The sequence below is a fragment of the Heterodontus francisci genome, chromosome 25, assembly GCF_036365525.1.
Source record: "Heterodontus francisci isolate sHetFra1 chromosome 25, sHetFra1.hap1, whole genome shotgun sequence".
Lineage (NCBI taxonomy): Eukaryota > Metazoa > Chordata > Chondrichthyes > Heterodontiformes > Heterodontidae > Heterodontus > Heterodontus francisci.
Genome location: NC_090395.1, coordinates 47,768,591 through 47,786,575, shown reverse-complemented (window position 1 = coordinate 47,786,575; position 17,985 = coordinate 47,768,591). Strand labels below are relative to the sequence as shown.

At 43.0% G+C, this 17,985-nt stretch overlaps 1 protein-coding gene across 4 annotated transcripts in view; it reads left to right on the top strand.

The window, feature by feature from the left end:
* LOC137383861 (inner nuclear membrane protein Man1-like) overlaps positions 1-15,755 on the top strand; it is a 36,404-nt gene extending 20,649 nt beyond the window's left edge. The window contains exons 4-9 of one of the 4 annotated variants that reach the window (XM_068057188.1): positions 1,005-1,081; positions 7,908-7,987; positions 9,511-9,656; positions 13,433-13,534; positions 14,452-14,554; positions 15,329-15,755. In XM_068057188.1, coding sequence (XP_067913289.1) covers positions 1,005-1,081; positions 7,908-7,987; positions 9,511-9,656; positions 13,433-13,534; positions 14,452-14,554; positions 15,329-15,476 — 656 coding nt within the window. In that variant the 3' untranslated portion in view covers positions 15,477-15,755. The other 3 variants (XM_068057191.1, XM_068057190.1, XM_068057189.1) reach the window with 3 other exon arrangements.
* Positions 15,756-17,985: the final 2,230 nt, after the last annotated feature.

Below are 17,985 nucleotides of genomic sequence, written 5' to 3'. Positions count from 1 at the left end.
CACCCAAAAGGGTACATTTTATGTGTATACTGAAAGCCTTAGCCTATCTGCTTCATTAGTCCAAATATTTTTGAATGGTGTTTATCTTTGTTACATTTGTCACCCAGCCACTGAAAAGTTTAGATGAGTATTGTGTGGTTGGGGAGGGGTTTTGTGCCTGGCAAAGGCGAAGCATAATGGGCTGGATTTTGAGTGCCCACTGGCGGGAGCAGCAGTGGGCGTTGCGGGCCGCACACCACGTGGTGGCTAATCCAAATACACCGGTCGCCCCCCCCCTTCAAAACACATGGAGGGGGCAGGCTCTCCGCTGCAGGCAATGGCATCAGCTGCCTGTGCGCTGACGCCATTTTTAAAGGGCAGCCAACCCTGACGGCTAATTTACATTTTTAAAGTGACCAACCCCCCCACACTGTTCATATCAAAATTCTATCATCCCTTTCCCACCCCCCCAATAAAAATAAAATTAAGTATTTGCCCTCCCCTCTCCCCCAAAACCCTTACCTTGCAAACATGACCTCCCCCTGCCCCCCCCCCCCCCCACACAAACTGAACAAAGTGTAGAAGTCACCCCCTTCCCACCATTCCCTTCACGAAGGATGAATATTTGACCCCGTTCTCCCCCAACAGAGCTCGTCTCAGGAGATCTGTAAAATCCCCGGCCAGTGTTTCTGCCTTGTAGTGTTCTTCCAGTCAGTCCATTAGCAATTACCAAACTGCATCACTCTAACTCCAGTAATGTGGTATACTGTTAAAAAAATAACCTGCTACTTTCCCTCTGTACTGCTTAACTGAAAAATAATTCTCTCATGGACTGATTTAAAAATTGCTGTTGTCCACATCAGCATGTGCTTATATATTGCATTCGGATGGATTTATCCTTATCGTTAAGTGTCAGTTAATTTGGGATATTTGATGCTCCCTTCAAAATGCACTTAGTGATTCATTTTTAGTTGTGAAATCAACGATTGTGTTTAAAAGGAATTGTTTAATTTTCAAATGTGTAGGTGAATTTGAATGTGGATCTGAATCACCATTGAAGAGCAAATGTGTGCCAGTCACTGATGTAAAGAGACACTTAGCAGTAAGTAATACATCTTAACATGAAAGTATTTTTCAAGCTAAACACAGTCATTTAAAAGCTTTATTGCACCTTATAGGATCAGGAGTTTTGGGCTATAAAATATGACCATAGAAACCAATAAAGGAGATGGTCATGAAATTCAGCTGTGTAATATTACCATATAAATGTTAATGCATTCATCAGAAATTGCTTTGCCCACCATCTTAATGGAAACATTGACCAATTTTATTTTAAGTGAGTTAATGAGTCTTTAAAATAGAGGAGAAAAAAGCTTGATACATACATGCTACTATTGTCATGTCCTGGTACTGTGCATAACAATTTCACTAGTGTTTAATGAACATTGCTTTAAAGGAAAGAAAAGTGACACTAGAATAAAGTAATAAACGATTGTTGCGGTATGCAATGAAAATTTTCACAATTACTCTTTTAAGCTAATCACTATAAAGATTCATTAAAAGTTATTTTTACACCAGTGCATAAGTCACGCCACCATGCCTATAAGTCATAGGGCTGGATTTTAGCTTTGGCGGACGGGAATTCGTCTCCAACGTCAAAGTCGGTGGCGAACCCGCTTCCGCCTAGCCCGGGGATCTGTCCCGCATTTTACGGGTCCCCAGGCTTTAATTGTCCTGAGGCGGGAGTTCCACCCGCTTGAGGGAGGAAGTCCTGCCTCAGTGAGCTGCCGGCCAATCAGTGGGCCGGCAGCTCTTAATCCCAGCAGCGCCACCGGGAGCGGTGGCCACTGCTGGGACTGTAGCCCGGTCGACCACATGGAGCCAGGAGGGAAGGTAAGTTGGGCATGCCTCACCAGGGAAATCGGTCGTGCCCTGGTGAGGCTAGAGTGGTCATTTGGGGGGAGGGGGGTGTGTCGTGGGTTCCAGGGGTGGGTTGGGAGGCGGGGATGGCCCTCAATCGGGCACCCTGTGCCCGACTGCCATGGCGCCTCCCCCCCCCCCCACTGCTCGGAAAGGCTGGCCGCTATTGCTGGGCGGCCTTTCATGTCCCCAGCGCGCCTGCTTGCCACGGGTAAAATACCCGTGGAGGCGGGCGAGGGCCATTAAGTGGCCACTTAAGGGCCTTGATTGGCCTCAGGCGGGTGGCCCTTTTCCCTTTCCGCCCGACCGCCGTAAAGTTGATCGGAGGCAGGAGCGGGGCGGGAAGGCCACCCGGAGCCTCCCGCTCAATTTTATGCTGCCTCCAAGCCACCATTCGACCCGCTGGGATGGCGTGAAATTCAGACCATAAAAAGCTGCAAGCCTACCTCCAGAATTAGTCTTTGGCCTCAGGAGAGAAGAAGCAAAGATAGAAGATTAGAGGGAATGCTGTTAGATAAGCAAACAAGCCCCTGCATTAAGGTGATGTCTTATCACTGGATTGATTCCATTGGATTCTTTTGGGCCTCCTTATCTCGAGAGACAATGGATACGCGCCTGGAGGTGGTCAGTGGTTTGTGAAGCAGCGCCTGGAGTGGCTATAAAGGCCAATTCTGGAGTAACAGGCTCTTCCACAGGTGCTGCAGAGAAATTTGTTTGTTGGGGCTGTTGCACAGTTGGCTCTCCCCTTGCGCCTCTGTCTTTTTTCCTGCCAACTACTAAGTCTCTTCGACTCGCCACAATTTAGCCCTGTCTTTATGGCTGCCCGCCAGCTCTGGCGAATGCTGGCAACTGACTCCCACGACTTGTGATCAATGTCACACGATTTCATGTCGCGTTTGCAGACGTCTTTATAACGGAGACATGGACGGCCGGTGGGTCTGATACCAGTGGCGAGCTCGCTGTACAATGTGTCTTTGGGGATCCTGCCATCTTCCATGCGGCTCACATGGCCAAGCCATCTCAAGCGCCGCTGACTCAGTAGTGTGTATATGCTGGGGATGTTGGCCGCTTCAAGGACTTCTGTGTTGGAGATATAGTCCTGCCACCTGATGCCAAGTATTCTCCGAAGGCAGCGAAGATGGAATGAATTGAGACGTCGCTCTTGGCTGGCATACGTTGTCCAGGCCTCGCTGCCGTAGAGCAAGGTACTGAGGACACAGGCCTGATACACTCGGACTTTTGTGTTCCGTGTCAGTGCGCCATTTTCCCACACTCTCTTGGCCAGTCTGAACATAGCAGTGGAAGCCTTACCCATGCGCTTGTTGATTTCTGCATCTAGAGACAGGTTACTGGTGATAGTTGAGCCTAGGTAGGTGAACTCTTGAACCACTTCCAGAGCGTGGTAGCCAATATTGATGGATGGAGCATTTCTGACATCCTGCCCCATGATGTTCGTTTTCTTGAGGCTGATGGTTAGGCCAAATTCATTGCAGGCAGACGCAAACCTGTCGATGAGACTCTGCAGGCATTCTTCAGTGTGAGATGTTAAAGCAGCATCGTCAGCAAAGAGGAGTTCTCTGATGAGGACTTTCCGTACTTTGGACTTCGCTCTTAGACGGGCAAGGTTGAACAACCTGCCCCCTGATCTTGTGTGGAGGAAAATTCCTTCTTCAGAGGATTTGAACGCATGTGAAAGCAGCAGGGAGAAGAAAATCCCAAAAAGTGTGGGTGCGAGAACACAGCCCTGTTTCACACCACTCAGGATAGGAAAGGGCTCTGATGAGGAGCCACCATGTTGAATTGTGCCTTTCATATTGTCATGGAATGAGGTGATGATACTTAGTAGCTTTGGTGGACATCCGATCTTTTCTAGTAGTCTGAAGAGACCACGTCTGCTGACGAGGTCGAAGGCTTTGGTGAGATCAATGAAAGCAATGTAGAGGGGCATCTGCTGTTCACGGCATTTCTCCTGTATCTGACGAAGGGAGAACAGCATGTCAATAGTCGATCTCTCTGCACGAAAGCCACACTGTGCCTCAGGGTAGACGCGCTCGGCCAGCTTCTGGAGCCTGTTCAGAGCGACTCGAGCAAAGACTTTCCCCACTATGCTGAGCAGGGAGATTCCACGGTAGTTGTTGCAGTCACCGCGGTCACCTTTGTTTTTATAGAGGGTGATGATGTTGGCATCGCGCATGTCCTGGGGTACTGCTCCCTCGTCCCAGCACAGGCATAGCAGTTCATGTAGTGCTGAGAGTATAGCAGGCTTGGCACTCTTGATTATTTCAGGGGTAATGCTGTCCTTCCCAGGGGCTTTTCCGCTGGCTAGGGAATCAATGGCATCACTGAGTTCCGATTTGGTTGGCTGTATGTCCAGCTCATCCATGACTGGTAGAGGCTGGGCTGCATTGAGGGCAGTCTCAGTGACAGCATTCTCCCTGGAGTACAGTTCTAGGTAGTGCTCAACCCAGCGGTCCATCTGTTTGCGTTGGTCAGTGATTATGTCCCCCGATTTAGATTTGAGGGGGGTGATCTTCTTGATGGTTGGCCCAAGAGCTCTCTTCATGCCATCATACATTCCTCTGATGTTTCCGGTGTCTGAGGCCAGCTGAATATGACTGCATAGGTGTTGCCAGTAGTCGTTTGCGCAACGCCTAGCTGTTCTTTGTGCAGTACTTCTGGCTGCTTTAAGTGCTGCGGATGTTAAATCGCTGGGGGCTTTCTTGTAGTTCAAAAGTGCAATGCGCTTAGCGGCTATGACAGGTTCCAGCTCTTCATTATGAGATTGAAACCAGTCTGCATTTCTCTTCGCACTTTTGCCGTAGGTGGTCAAAGCTGACTCATAGATGGCGTCTCTGATGTGGGCCCACTTGGTCTCAGCATCCCCTGTGGGAGTGTTTTGAAGGGCTGTTACAAGTGAATTTAGAAATTTTTGTAACAGCTGTGGGTGAGAAATTCTGCTCGTGTTGATGCGCGGGTGGCCCTTCTGCTTGGAATGATGCAACTTCTTTGGTCTGAGTCTAACCTTGCTGCACACCAGGGAGTGGTCGGTGTCGCAGTCCGCACTGTGGAAGCTGCGTGTGATTTGAACACTGTTTAAGGCGGCTCGCCTTGTGACAATGAGGTCTAGCTGGTGCCAACGACGTGATCTTGGGTGCCTCCATGAAACCTGGTGACAGGGTTTAGTGTGAAAGAACGAGTTGGTGATGCAGAGGTTATGATAGGTACACAACTCAAGCAGTCTCTGCCCGTTCTCATTCATCCTTCCAACGCCATAGCGCCCAAGGCAGGAGGGCCATGAGTCATGGTCGGCCCCAACCCTGGCATTAAAGTCCCCCAGCAGGAATAGGTGTTCGGTGTTGGGGATGCTGCTAATGATGTTATGGAGTTGTTCATAGAACTGGTCTTTAGCTTCAGGTGCGGAACAGAGTGTTGGAGCATAGATGCTGAGTAGGTGTACTGGACCAGAGGTGGTGAGCAGTCGGATGGACAGTATGCGTTCCGAGCCATTTGAGGGAGGCTCTATCATGCTGAGCAAGGAGTTTCTGATGGCGAAGCCCACTCCATGCTGTCTTGGTTCTTCAGGATCCCTGCCCTGCCAGAAGAAGGTGTAGTCTTGCTCTGCTAGAGAGCCACTCGCGGGGAGGCGAGTCTCCTGAAGTGCTGCAATGTCCACATTGAGTCTACTGAGCTCGTTGTTAATGATGGCGGTCTTCCGAGAATCGTTGATTTGTGTAAGGTCTTCCGACAGGCCAGGACACATAGTTCTGACGTTCCAGCTTGCAAAGCGAAGGGCTGGTACCTTCTTTCCTTTTTTCATGTTGTTTGGTGCGGTGTATCAGTCCACCTTTCGGGCAATGACCCTGAGCTCCAAGCACCCATTGAAGCAGGCAGACTGTGGCGGGACAGAACCTTATTGACCGGGGGCTGCCCGGTTTGAGGCGGGCGGTAGCTGTCCAGTGAGGTGCAATGACCTCTCCCACCGACAAAGGCAACCCGTGGCGCCCAGTTTCTACGCCAATTTATCTGGACTTATAACCCGTAACTGCTGCCTTCCGTGTTGTTTCAGTCGCTGTGAGGCAACTATGGCGTGACCTCTCCATGGCGCATGCCTGGGCAAATTTATGGAGGTTGAGAGTTGCCCAGTCGTCAAAACCCCCCTCTCGGCCTTTCTGGTGGGGTCCAAAGGAGTGCAGGACACGACGTTTGGCACCAGTATGGCTGCAGGAACTGCCGGAAACATGCCAAAGGTGACACATGACCGCCTACGGGGTTCCGCTCCGGATTTTCTGTTAGGGTTTACTCCCTTAGCCTTGGTCTCTCCCGAGACGCCCACAAGGCAGTGGGGTTGTTGGGGCCCCTACACAGGTGTAGGATGGTGCCGGTGGGAGGAGGGGATGCAAGGGGGAGGGGTAGAGGGAGGAGGGGGGGGTGCAGGGGAAGGGGGTGCGGGGTGAAGATGGTGCGAGGGGGGGGCGGGCTGGGACGGGGTTGTGAGGGGGTGAGCTGAGAGGGTGGAGCAGGGAAGGGGAGGGGGGTGGAAGGGGGGTAAAGAGGGGGGGAGGGGGGGTGGAATCTGGTGCAGGTAATAAGCCATTTCCTCAGTGCCGTGGGAGTCAGTTGCCAGCATTCGCCAGAGCTGGCGGGCAGCCATAAAGACAGGGCTAAATTGTGGCGAGTCGAAGAGACTTAGTAGTTGGCAGGAAAAAAGACAGAGGCGCAAGGGGAGAGCCAACTGTGCAACAGCCCCAACAAACAAATTTCTCTGCAGCACCTGTGGAAGAGCCTGTCACTCCAGAATTGGCCTTTATAGCCACTCCAGGCGCTGCTTCACAAACCACTGACCACCTCCAGGCGCGTATCCATTGTCTCTCGAGATAAGGAGGCCCAAAAGAAAGAATATGTCAGTAAGAGCCCAAGAATCCACAGAATGCGAACTTAAAATAAACTGATCATACTGCCATGTGATGTTATCCAGGGGAATGTTACAAGCATATTTACAAGATTATCTTCAGTTTGAAACAGGAAAATTTGACAATGTGATATTTCGGTTTTTAGCATCTTCTCTATTCCATATGTCTGATTTTATATTCCTGGAATTAAGAATTAAAAATTTGGATTTGCTATTCCTTGTTGCATGCTCGGAGTGCATATCATGATGAAATGGCTCACTCAAAGTTAGTGAGAATTGTGAGCTGGGAGTGCACAACTTTGCAATACGCGCTCTTGGCTCACATGAAGAAGTGAAACATAAACATTTTTAGCCTTAGATTATTAGTGTGAACATTCTGGGCATTAAATCCTTTTATAAACTGCTCTTCTACTGCCCTTTGGATATGCTAACCATGCTTTTTCTTGATGCATGGGTCATGTGCAACCAATAGCAATCCCAATGTAAATTTAACAAACTTGCTAGATTCTGCTGTTGGAGAGATCTGATAATGGATCTTCCCAGCAGCCATATTTAATGAATCAGGCAAATTTACATTGAGGTTGCTGATAATTGTGAATGACCTTCATTTTGAGAGCCAGTAGCACTGATTGCTCTTGAAAGCACTTGTAAAAGCACATGTAAACATTTGATTGGTGACACTTTGGAAATTAGTTTGTTATCAAGCAATATTTCTGTGTCTCCTAGCAATATGATTTTAATGTGCTGTTAATGCCATCTGGCCACCAGCACATGGCATTTCATAAGGGATCACTTTCTACTGCTTTTCTTCATTTTTTATTAAATGTTTATTTTTGTCACTGAAATTTCAGGGCTCAATAATTAGGGTAGCAGGAAAATCTTATCTCACACTATCTGTGGTCTGATGCTAAATAGTTTTGAATTCATGTTTCTCTTAAATACATCCTGATACTTCCTTTTGAATGTGATCGGTACTATCTTAACTATGGTAAAATAGGATTTTTGCAGGGCTGTCTAGCAGAATAACTTGAAAGTTTAAAAAAAAAAGAAAGCCCTCATTTGTTGTTGTTTACTCACTTATATTTTATTGCTTTCCCAGATTTTTAATGTTCCTAATCTAGAAAAATTTAATGAAGCACTTCAGTGGATCATTCAGAGTACACGGGACCTTGGAATTAGGTGAGTTGTGTTTTCTCCCAAGTTCTAGCAGAAACTAATCAGCATTTGAATGCATAAAATGGAACATAATCTCTTGTGATTGTGGATATCATTTATACTGCACTCTTCTACACTAGCTGTTTTTAACAATTCTTTAAACATTTAAAATAATGGATAATTGAGAATACAGTTCAAGTTTGGAACGCATTTTGTCCAGATTTGGAAAGGTACTTTTAATTTATTCTGTATTTCTTTTGAAAGAAGCTTATTTAAACTGTGATTATTCCACAAGCAAAGTTCACCAAGACAGATAAGTAGTTTTCTGCTATGGCCATATGTCTGTGTTTAAGGATTTGTGTTTCACCATCAGAATGTGGGTTCAAATTATCAACAAGATGAGCTTAAAGTGTCTTGCCTGGGATGTCAAAAATCCAAATCTAAATCCATTTGGCAGCCTCAGTGTAGTTCACAATTGGCACAATATTTAGCTGTCTCAGTACCTTAAGTATAACATTAATAAAGTTCAAACATTATCTTCTATTTTTACAAAAATATTTGAGCATGTAACATTAACATAGTACTCTTCTCGATAACCTGCAATCCACCTTGTAAATTTAGATGGGTTGCTGGTAGGAAGCTGGCTCATTTCCTTTTTCATTAGCCATTCAAACTTTTTAAATGTTGCTGTATTAGTGTTCAGCAATATTAATCAGTGAAGTGGTGAGATGTGGTTTTGAACATGAGATTTGCCAGGCAGCAAATTGTCAGTTTGAGGTCCTGCCTTCATGGAAGGCACTATCTCTAACTAAAATGCTTTCTCATAGCTCACTGATTTCTCTTCCTTTCTATCTATTTCTGCTGGTGGGATCAAAAGCAGCATTGATTGATGAGGTAATAAGGCAAAAAATTAGGTGTTATAAATTTTCCTTTTGTCTTTTTTAAAGAAAATTCCATCTGCTTTGTACTATCATGTAACTTTTTCTTTTTGAATCCCTGTTCCTTAATTAGAGACTGTGTACAGAAAAATTACAGCTTCATGAAAGATGTAAAACCATTTGACAAAGTATGGATAATATTTGTAAGATTTTTCAGTATGAACAATCAAAACAATGGCTGCAACTGCATGGCTGGTTATTCTGACCAAGAATTCTCATAATTGTTTGAATTTGGAATGGATTAAAATATTAGCAACTTTAGGAAATTGTTACAGTAGTTTCTGTTATATATGTTCTCTTAAAGTGGTATGTCGCAGAAGCTTCTGATTAAAGTTATGCCAAATTATTTGATATTTGGTTTAAGCAGCAAGTTGACAGATGGCCACACAATTCATGATCTTGCAATTAAAGGTTCTCTTAGGCAAAGTACTGTAACAAATTTGGTAGTGATCCTTAATAAATATTGTCGCTGTCTGGTTTGAATAATTGACTTGAATCACTTTTTATATTATATTTGAGTGATTTAAAAATATAGTGACTTTGCAACTGTGCCTTAGAAGAAAGTTCATTTAATTGTCAGTTTATATCTTTTTGCATGTCTTGATACAGGTTAATTGGTGAAGACTCTGAAGCAGCAGTAACTTCAGTTGATCAGGTGACCTGTCTTGAATCTACTCGTCCTCAAATGAATTTCTATTGTCGCCTCCGTATTACAGTTTTTACTATTCTTCACAGAATGCTCATCTTTATCTGGGGTAAGTCATTGAAAATGTTAATCTGTGCAGATTTAATATATTATAGATTATAAGATGATCAGCCCCACAGTAATTGAAATTGTCTCAGGCCAAGATCAGTGACAAGTTTGGTAATGATCCTTATAAAGATAATCACTGAAAAAAGCTCACGTTGCAAGATTAGAGAGCACCCATGGTTACTTCTAACGAGGGACTAGCAGGAATCATGCTCAGAATCTAAATTGCGTGTTTGTTGCATTACAGATACGATGGGCTGAATTTTACTAGCCCTCCGACGTCGGGGGTTGTGGTGGGGGGGGGGGCCCGTAAAATTCTTCCGGCAGAGGCCCGCCATGGCCCCCGACGCTGGGAAGGCCCTGCTGCATATTATCAACAGTGGCGAGGCCTCAGTGCGGCTACCCCACCGCTTGCCGGTGGGGCCTTCATCTGAATATGCAAATGATATTACAATTAAAGAATAATGACCTACCTCAGCGACGGCCGTCCTACGCCGACGTTCACCGCTGGCCAGAACTCCATTTGGAGTTCCGAGTCGTGATGCTGGGGGGGAGGGGGGAGGAGTGAAATTTTCAGGGGTGTGGGGTAGGAGAAAACTCTTTCCACTGGCTGAGGGGTAGTGGGAAGGGGTTAAAGGGCAAAGTTACAAAATTCGGGGGGCAAAGTTGATGTTTAGGAAGAAGAGGTTTTCCAGTATGTAAATAACATTAAATGGCCATCAGGGTGGTGGGAGGGGGCCTCAATCTGTTAATAAAGTTTTAAATGTTAATTTGCCCACAGCGTGACTTTAAAAATTAAAATTACCGGTAAGGGCTTGAAGCCCTTTAAAAATGGCACCAACACCTGCATGGTGGTGCTGGACGCCAGTGCCGGGGACGGAGTGGCCGTCCCCTTTACGTCATCGGGGGTGGCCACTCCACCCCCTCCATTTAAATGAGCTCCCATGCGAAATATCATGGGGGCTCAGCGACGGGTGATCCAAGCGGACGGATGCCAACTTCAAGGCGTGCTATCGTGATTTGCAGTGCGCTCGTAAAATTCAGGCTGATGTGTGGGAAAATGTGCTGTTCCTTTATATCAAGCATTTCAGTTATTTTCAGAAAGTTACCTTATCTTCATTACTTGCTCAAATGTTTAATGTTAGCGACACCTCTCCTCACCTGTATAATTTTATTATGGCAAAACAGTCATAAACCACACCTTTGTTAGCTTACTGTATTTTAGCAATAAATCTACTTTGAGTTTATGTAAACTAACAGGCAATCTAAATAATTAGTAAGGTTTTTTGCTCATGAAGTTACCCACAACTGATAGTATCTAGGCTCGATAAACCATTACTAAAAGTTCTTTGCTCTTGCACATAAGTTGCCAGAGTTCTCTTGTTTTTTTCAAGTTCTTCCTCAAGTATTTAGATGAGCACTTGAAACACCATAGCATACAAGGCTATAGGCCAAGTGCTTGAAAATTGAATTAGAATAGATAGGTGCTTGACGGCCAGCATGGACATGATAGGCCAAAGGGATTTTTTCTGTGCTGTATGACTCTATGACGTTACCTTTTGCCTCAGCCGTTTCCCCTGGTCTTCCTCTACATAACTTTCACCTCTGAAGTGTCTTTTTGGCCTAATGGTAGCATTCCTGGCTCTGAGTCAGAAGATTTGGGATTGCCCAACTCGAGGATTTGAGCACACAATCTAGGCTGATACTTCAGTACAGTATTGAAAGATCGCTGTTTTTTTGGAGGTGCCAGGTATTGGATGAAGCATTAATCTGAGGCGTAGTCAGGTGGATTTATATGATCACATGACAGGATTCAAAAAAGAGCAGGGGCGTTTTCTGCTATCCTGGACATATGGCCAAAATCAAATTAACTTGTTGCTGCTTGTGGTATTCTGCATTTACCTACATAATAACAGTGTAATTATAATTTCAAATAATTTATTAACTTTGAAGCACTTTGGAATGTCCTAAAGTTTTGAAAACCACTAAACAAATGCACATTTGTTTTTTTTAATCCTATTGAAGTTGCTCTGTGTTTTGTTTGAATTAACTGGGCTTCATTTGCAGTATAAACAAAGCACACCTATAGTCCACTCACTGGCTAAACACAAACAAAAACCCCAGTTCTCCACTATCGCCAGTGGACTACAGCATTAATATGTAACACCAACCTCAGCCATTACATAGAGACCAGAGCAGAAACGATGTTAGGTTTTCTTGCCTAAAGGATATTAGTGAATCAGTTAGGATTTTACAGTAATCCAGCTTTTTCTTTTCAGATTTTGTTTAAATTGACTTCAGATTCTCAAACTGGTGGGATTTAGACTCATGGGGCTGAATTTTATGAGCGCGCTTTGAAGTCAGGGGCTGATGTAATATTTTGCGCGGGGGCCCAGTTAAATGGCGGGGGCAGAGCGGCCGTCTCTGATGAAGTAGCGGGGGCTGCCATTCCATCCCCAGCACTAGCGTGTGATGCCACCGCGCAGGCGCCATTTTAAAGGGCTTCAAGCCCTTTATGAGCATTTGGATTTTGAAAGATAGAATGATTAACATTCAAGTAACACATTTAATAACATTCTCACTCCCCTCGCCCACACCCCCAAGGAAGATTCGATGGATTCATTGGATATTCCCCCCAAAACACTTCTGTGCAGATCCCAACCTTCAACCCCCCCCCACCCCCAACCTTCATCAAATTTAAACCTTGACCCCTTCCTGCCATTCCCCCCAACCAATCAAACGGTTCTTCCCTGCTTCCCCCCCACCCTGTAATTTACACTCCTTCCTCCCTCCCCAGCAGTGTCATACCTCAGAACTCCGTAATATCGGCGTGGGACGGCCAGCGGGACAAGGTAAATTGATTTACATGTTGTTCTAATGCATTTTAATATTGAAATGAAGGCCCCACTGCTTTGTGTCAGGGGGCCGCACCGAGGCCTCGCCGCTGCCGGTAAAGTGCGACAGGGCTTTCTCGGCGCAGGGTTTGTGGTATGTCGCTCCCACAAGTATTTTACGGGCCTCCGCGCCATGACCCCCGATGTCGAGGGGCTGGTAAAATTCAGCCCATGTTCTCCGGATTGTTAGTGCAGGTTTCTCAATTACTAGGCCGGTAACATAGCCTCTGTACCACTGTACTGTGACTATCCATATCTCAGCCTTCACTTTTCCTGGCTGTAGTCTATGAAACTCTTTCCCTAAATCCCTCCACCATTAAAAGATTCCTCAAAACCTACCTCCAGATGAATGTCCTTTAAGTATACAAGTGTTTAATGATTTTTACCACTGATGCTTACATTTTCTTTTGTTCATTAATGGGATGTGGGTGTCGCTGGCTAGGCCAGCATTTATTGCCCATCCCTAATTGCCCTTGAAAAGGGCAATAGATTAATTTTTTCATGTGGTGGTCTGCGTGAAACTCTGAAACCTTGTGTTCTATTGCAAGGACTGATGCAACCACATACATTTAAATAATACCTGTAATACCAAGCAGTAGAAGAGTTAGGAGCAAGACCAAAAGACTGGTTAAAGAAGTAGGTTTTGAGGAGGCTTTTACAGAAGAGAGAAGGAGCAAGGTTTCGGGATTTAGAGAAGGAGTTTTGGAGAGTAGAGGTTGGGCAGCTGAAGGCTGCAATTTAGAGAGTGGAGCAGAGAGAGGAAGTAGACACTGCTAGAGTTGGATATTTTTAAATTCATTCCTATTTTAGAACACACACTGCTTAATTTATTACAAAAAAGGCAGAAAAAATGTGAACTGATGAACTTTTCTGTGTTTTTGTTAAGTTTTAAGTTTTTTGTGGATTTTGTTGCTGCTTCTGAAGTACCAATTGAGAAAAATGAAAGAACAACAACAAGCTGTGTATGAAATGGTAAACAAAATCATAGGTACTGTATGATTTTTATTTATTTTTATAATCTGTATGACATGTTGCTAAAATTGCCAATGTTTGGGTTTATGGGTTATCTCTTATGTGTTCAGATAAGTTCCATGGTATGTAACATTTATCAAGTGGTGTGTTAGTTTCATGACTGGCACACATGCACCCATGTTTTTCTCTCAAGCTTTCTGTCTCTCACTTAAAATCTGTACACTCTTACAATAGTAATCTCGGTTCTGGGTTATTGTATAGAGTTAAAGTGGCAAGAAAATAGTTTCTTCCTGATCAGTAGCTGACAGCAAATTAGGCTACTCCTAATATAGTTGTGAAAATGAATATTAAAATCAAATGATATTTCTAACTTATTTTAAAAGCATTTTGAAAAACTGTTCTGATAACTCAGTGAGCTTATCCAATCAACCACACAGATCAGCAAAGTCCTAGGTTCAATATCAGGCTAGTGAGAGGTACATGATCTCATCCAGGCAGTAACATGATCATTATATTATTAATCAATGATTTTAAGTTAGGATAGGGGAGAATTGGCTCCGGTTCTCAATTCTTATAACAATCCAAGGCATCCCTCCTCAACGTGGGCTAATACGAACACTCAGTAAGGATATGATTAGGCTTGGTATTAATTCTAGTAGAATTGAATACCTTGCTGACACCCACTGTCAGGAGTTTCACCTGCAAAATGACCATTTGGGTCAGTATTCAAGGTTGACCAACAATCATGGTACTGTATTCCATTTAATAATCGGTGCCAAAAGAACAAATTGTTTCTTTCAGCTGATAAAGCAGGATAGATTTAATTGATCTCTTTGTCTTATGAATATGTATACATACAGTACAATCTATGATTATCTGATTGTTGGGTTCACAATAAAACTCGATCTATTTTAATTTTATTTTTTAAAACAGCTGTCGTTCGTGCTCACAATCAAGACTGGGAAAAGGATTTGGAACTCATACCTTATGTACCTGTCCCCCATGTCCGTGACACACTAATTCAACCTGAGGACAGGTGTGTTTATTAAGTTACAAGAAAGAGTTCTGTATGATTGGTGATGCGACCTTCTTTCTGAACTCCCTCATACAAACAAATAGGTATCTGTATATTTGCAGCTCCAACATGTACTATTTTTTCATAGGAGTTTTTTCTTATTACAACCTGCTTTAAATCAAAAGATTATTGCAACTACTCCTGCTACCATCCAAAAATAAAGTACTCTTTTTGGTAGTGAGTGATCATTTATGCTAATAGCGTAAACAGACTTCCCATGCTACAAATCTTTTTATTTTTATCAAGCACCATTAGAAACCAGTGGAATATTAATTACTGTGCAGTTCACTTTATTTGCAGCAGATAAAAGGCCACCTTTTCAGCGACGTTATCACTGTCAGCAGTGAAACTGACCAAGAAAATAAAACCTGCTGGTACTTTGGCAACCAAACCTCCCTGCTCCTTCCTTTCTAATACTTTCAACTAGAAAGTCATGTTCACAGCTCCTTATTTTCTGTAAAAGAATTTCTCACTCACTTCGAGATAAGCTGATCACTGACTCTGCTTATCCATCATTCAGTCACTCAAAAATACCAAAGCAGTAACGTGGCACAACCCAAATGAGAAAGAAAATCAGTGTCCAAGAGTAGAGTATGCCAAGCCCTACAACTCTATTTTGCCTCAACAAGATCTATCTGAGACACATCTTTTTTAGCGTGTTTCCTTTGACACAGAAATTGAATTTTAATATTGAAATTTTAAACTTTTATTTTTTAAACTTTTCTCTTGCGTCAGGAAAAAGATGAAGAAGATCTGGCAGAAGGCTGTTCAGTTTCTTGAAGCAAGTGAGTCCCGGATACGTACAGAGACTCAGAGAATAAATGGAGAGGATTTCTTGGTTTGGAGGTGGACACAGCCTTCATCCCTCTGTGACTCAATGTGATAAATAACTTAATGTAAGAAGCAGAGGGAAGTAGGAGCCAACTTGTTGATGCAGTGTGTTGGCTTACTACACCCTTTACCATGCAGTGAACAAATATATGTTTGTGCCTGAAGTTCCGCACACAGTAGTTGATCTTGACTGGTTCATTTGAGGGCAAGTGGCAAACGCTACCCTATTAGAGGGGAGAGGAAATCAGTGGATACCCTGGGACATGTAATGCCTGTACAGGTTTTTAAATTATTATTCCTTGTTGGGATGGGGCATCACTAGCAAGGACGGCATTTATTGCTCATCCTTAATGCAACTGAGTGGCTTACTAGGCCACAGCAGAGGACAGTTAAGAATCAACCAAGTGTTGAGAGACCGGAATTATATATAGTTCAGACCTGTTGGATGCCAGATTAACTTCTGACAGGAGCGACAATCCAACTACTTGCAATTTCCAATTTAAACTAAATTCAAATTCTCATGGTGATATTTGAACTCTCAATCTCCTGGATTATTAGTCCAGGCCTTTGGATTACCTGTACAGTAACAAACACTACCTCCACCATAGCCATATTTATTAAACTTGATAGATATAGAAGCAGGTAATTTGCCTCTTCTCACAACCACAGCATGTGGTACATGGATATCCTAAAAGGCCAGGGAAATAAATACTTTAAATCTGACAACAATATAGCTTTGAACTAGTCCTTCTGTTTAAAGGGACTTTAATTCTGGTCACCATGATTTTTAAACACTTGTTCGAATTCCGATTCTGTGCTGCATCATTTTTCATTTTGCTTTACAATTGACTTTGTAAAAACAAATGTATAGTTACGTCAGAAATTTTGTCCCTTGGATATAGGGTACTACATTTGTTTAAAGTATTTTAAAAATTTTGGGGTTAGATTTCCTTTTGCTGTATATAGCAAAATCTATTGGGCGGCACAGTGGCGCAGTGGTTAGCACCGCAGCCTCACAGCTCCAGGGACCCGGGTTCGATTCCAGGTACTGCCTGTGTGGAGTTTGCAAGTTCTCCCTGTGTCTGCGTGGGTTTTCTCCGGGTGCTCCGGTTTCCTCCCACAAGCCAAAAGACTTGCAGGTTGATAGGTAAATTGGCCATTATAAATTGTCACTAGTGTAGGTAGGTGGTAGGGAAATATAGGGACAGGTGGGGATGTTTGGTGGGAATGTGGGATTAGTGTAAATGGGTGGTTGATGTTCGGCACAGACTCGGTGGGCCGAAGGGCCTGTTTCAGTGCTGTATCTCTAATCTAATCTATTCTTTATACACAGATTTACACATTTGTTTTCCCTTTCAGCTGTATTCAACTTTGATTAAAATTGCAGTACTGCTGATTCTTCTCAACAGTGCCAGACACGTTGAAATCTATTACTTCTGTTTAACTAGCATGCCCTCCTTTACTCACAATATACTCTATTACTGTTTTTGAGCTATCAGCAGCAATTATATAAAGTATATCTCCAAAGTTAAGTAAAATATTTGTAAATATATTTTATTCTATAAAGTCAATTTTGTTGAACCTTAGTTTTTAAAATGCAAGTTTGTACTTTCTTTTAAAAGATGAAAACAGCTTCACATGTAGGATAGTTATGTAATACCTCATCAAAACTGATTGCCGAGCTGCAACTTCATGACTTAGCAAACACCTTCTAACATTTTATACGTGCTACTTAAGTGTTTAGCGTATTAGATGAAGACTATTTGGAAACGGTTATTAGAAAAACTGTTTGGTAATGAAAAATGAAGTCGGCAATTGACATATGCTTTGGAAATTAGATTTATTTTATGAAACTTTCTTTTGCATGAAGAAAAAAAATGTTTAAATTGGGATACATATATCTTGAAAGATTATAGTGCATGAACCAGAAGAAGTACTTAAGTAAAATATTTCATGTTATGCATTGTCTCACTGAATCGGTTTATAAATGAACCTTTTCATGGTTTACATTTTGTGTATAATTTAGAGGATTATGCTCACAATGTGCCAAACTGCTCCTAGTAGGGAAGTTAAATTTGTGCATGTTTTTATTGGTTTCACAGGCCAGCATAAGCTCCATTTCCTTTGCTGATAATCAGGATTGAGGCTTTAGCTAGAAAAGAGAAAAATGGCTCATTTTACTGCTTTCAAATATTAATACTTAATCATAGTCCATTTATATTTTAAGTATTCAGAGTTTTTTTTATGTGGGGCACGGGTTTTTAATCTTTATTTAATTTCCCCTTTTTTAGAACAGAAAATTCTCGAGTTTAAAATATTAAAACAGTGCTTGTGAATTTATTGAACATCTGAATATGATTAAAAATCACAATTAGCTGAATAATTATGGAAGGCAGGATGAATGATATGCCCCATTCTAACTGAAATAATTTTGTATATTATTTTAAAGTCATTTTCAGTAATTTTAACATCTGATTACTCAGGTGGTGAATTGACACTGTGGCTCAAAATGCTTATTTTTTTGTGAGAAACCCATTTTCAGCTGTATTAATTAAACTTTT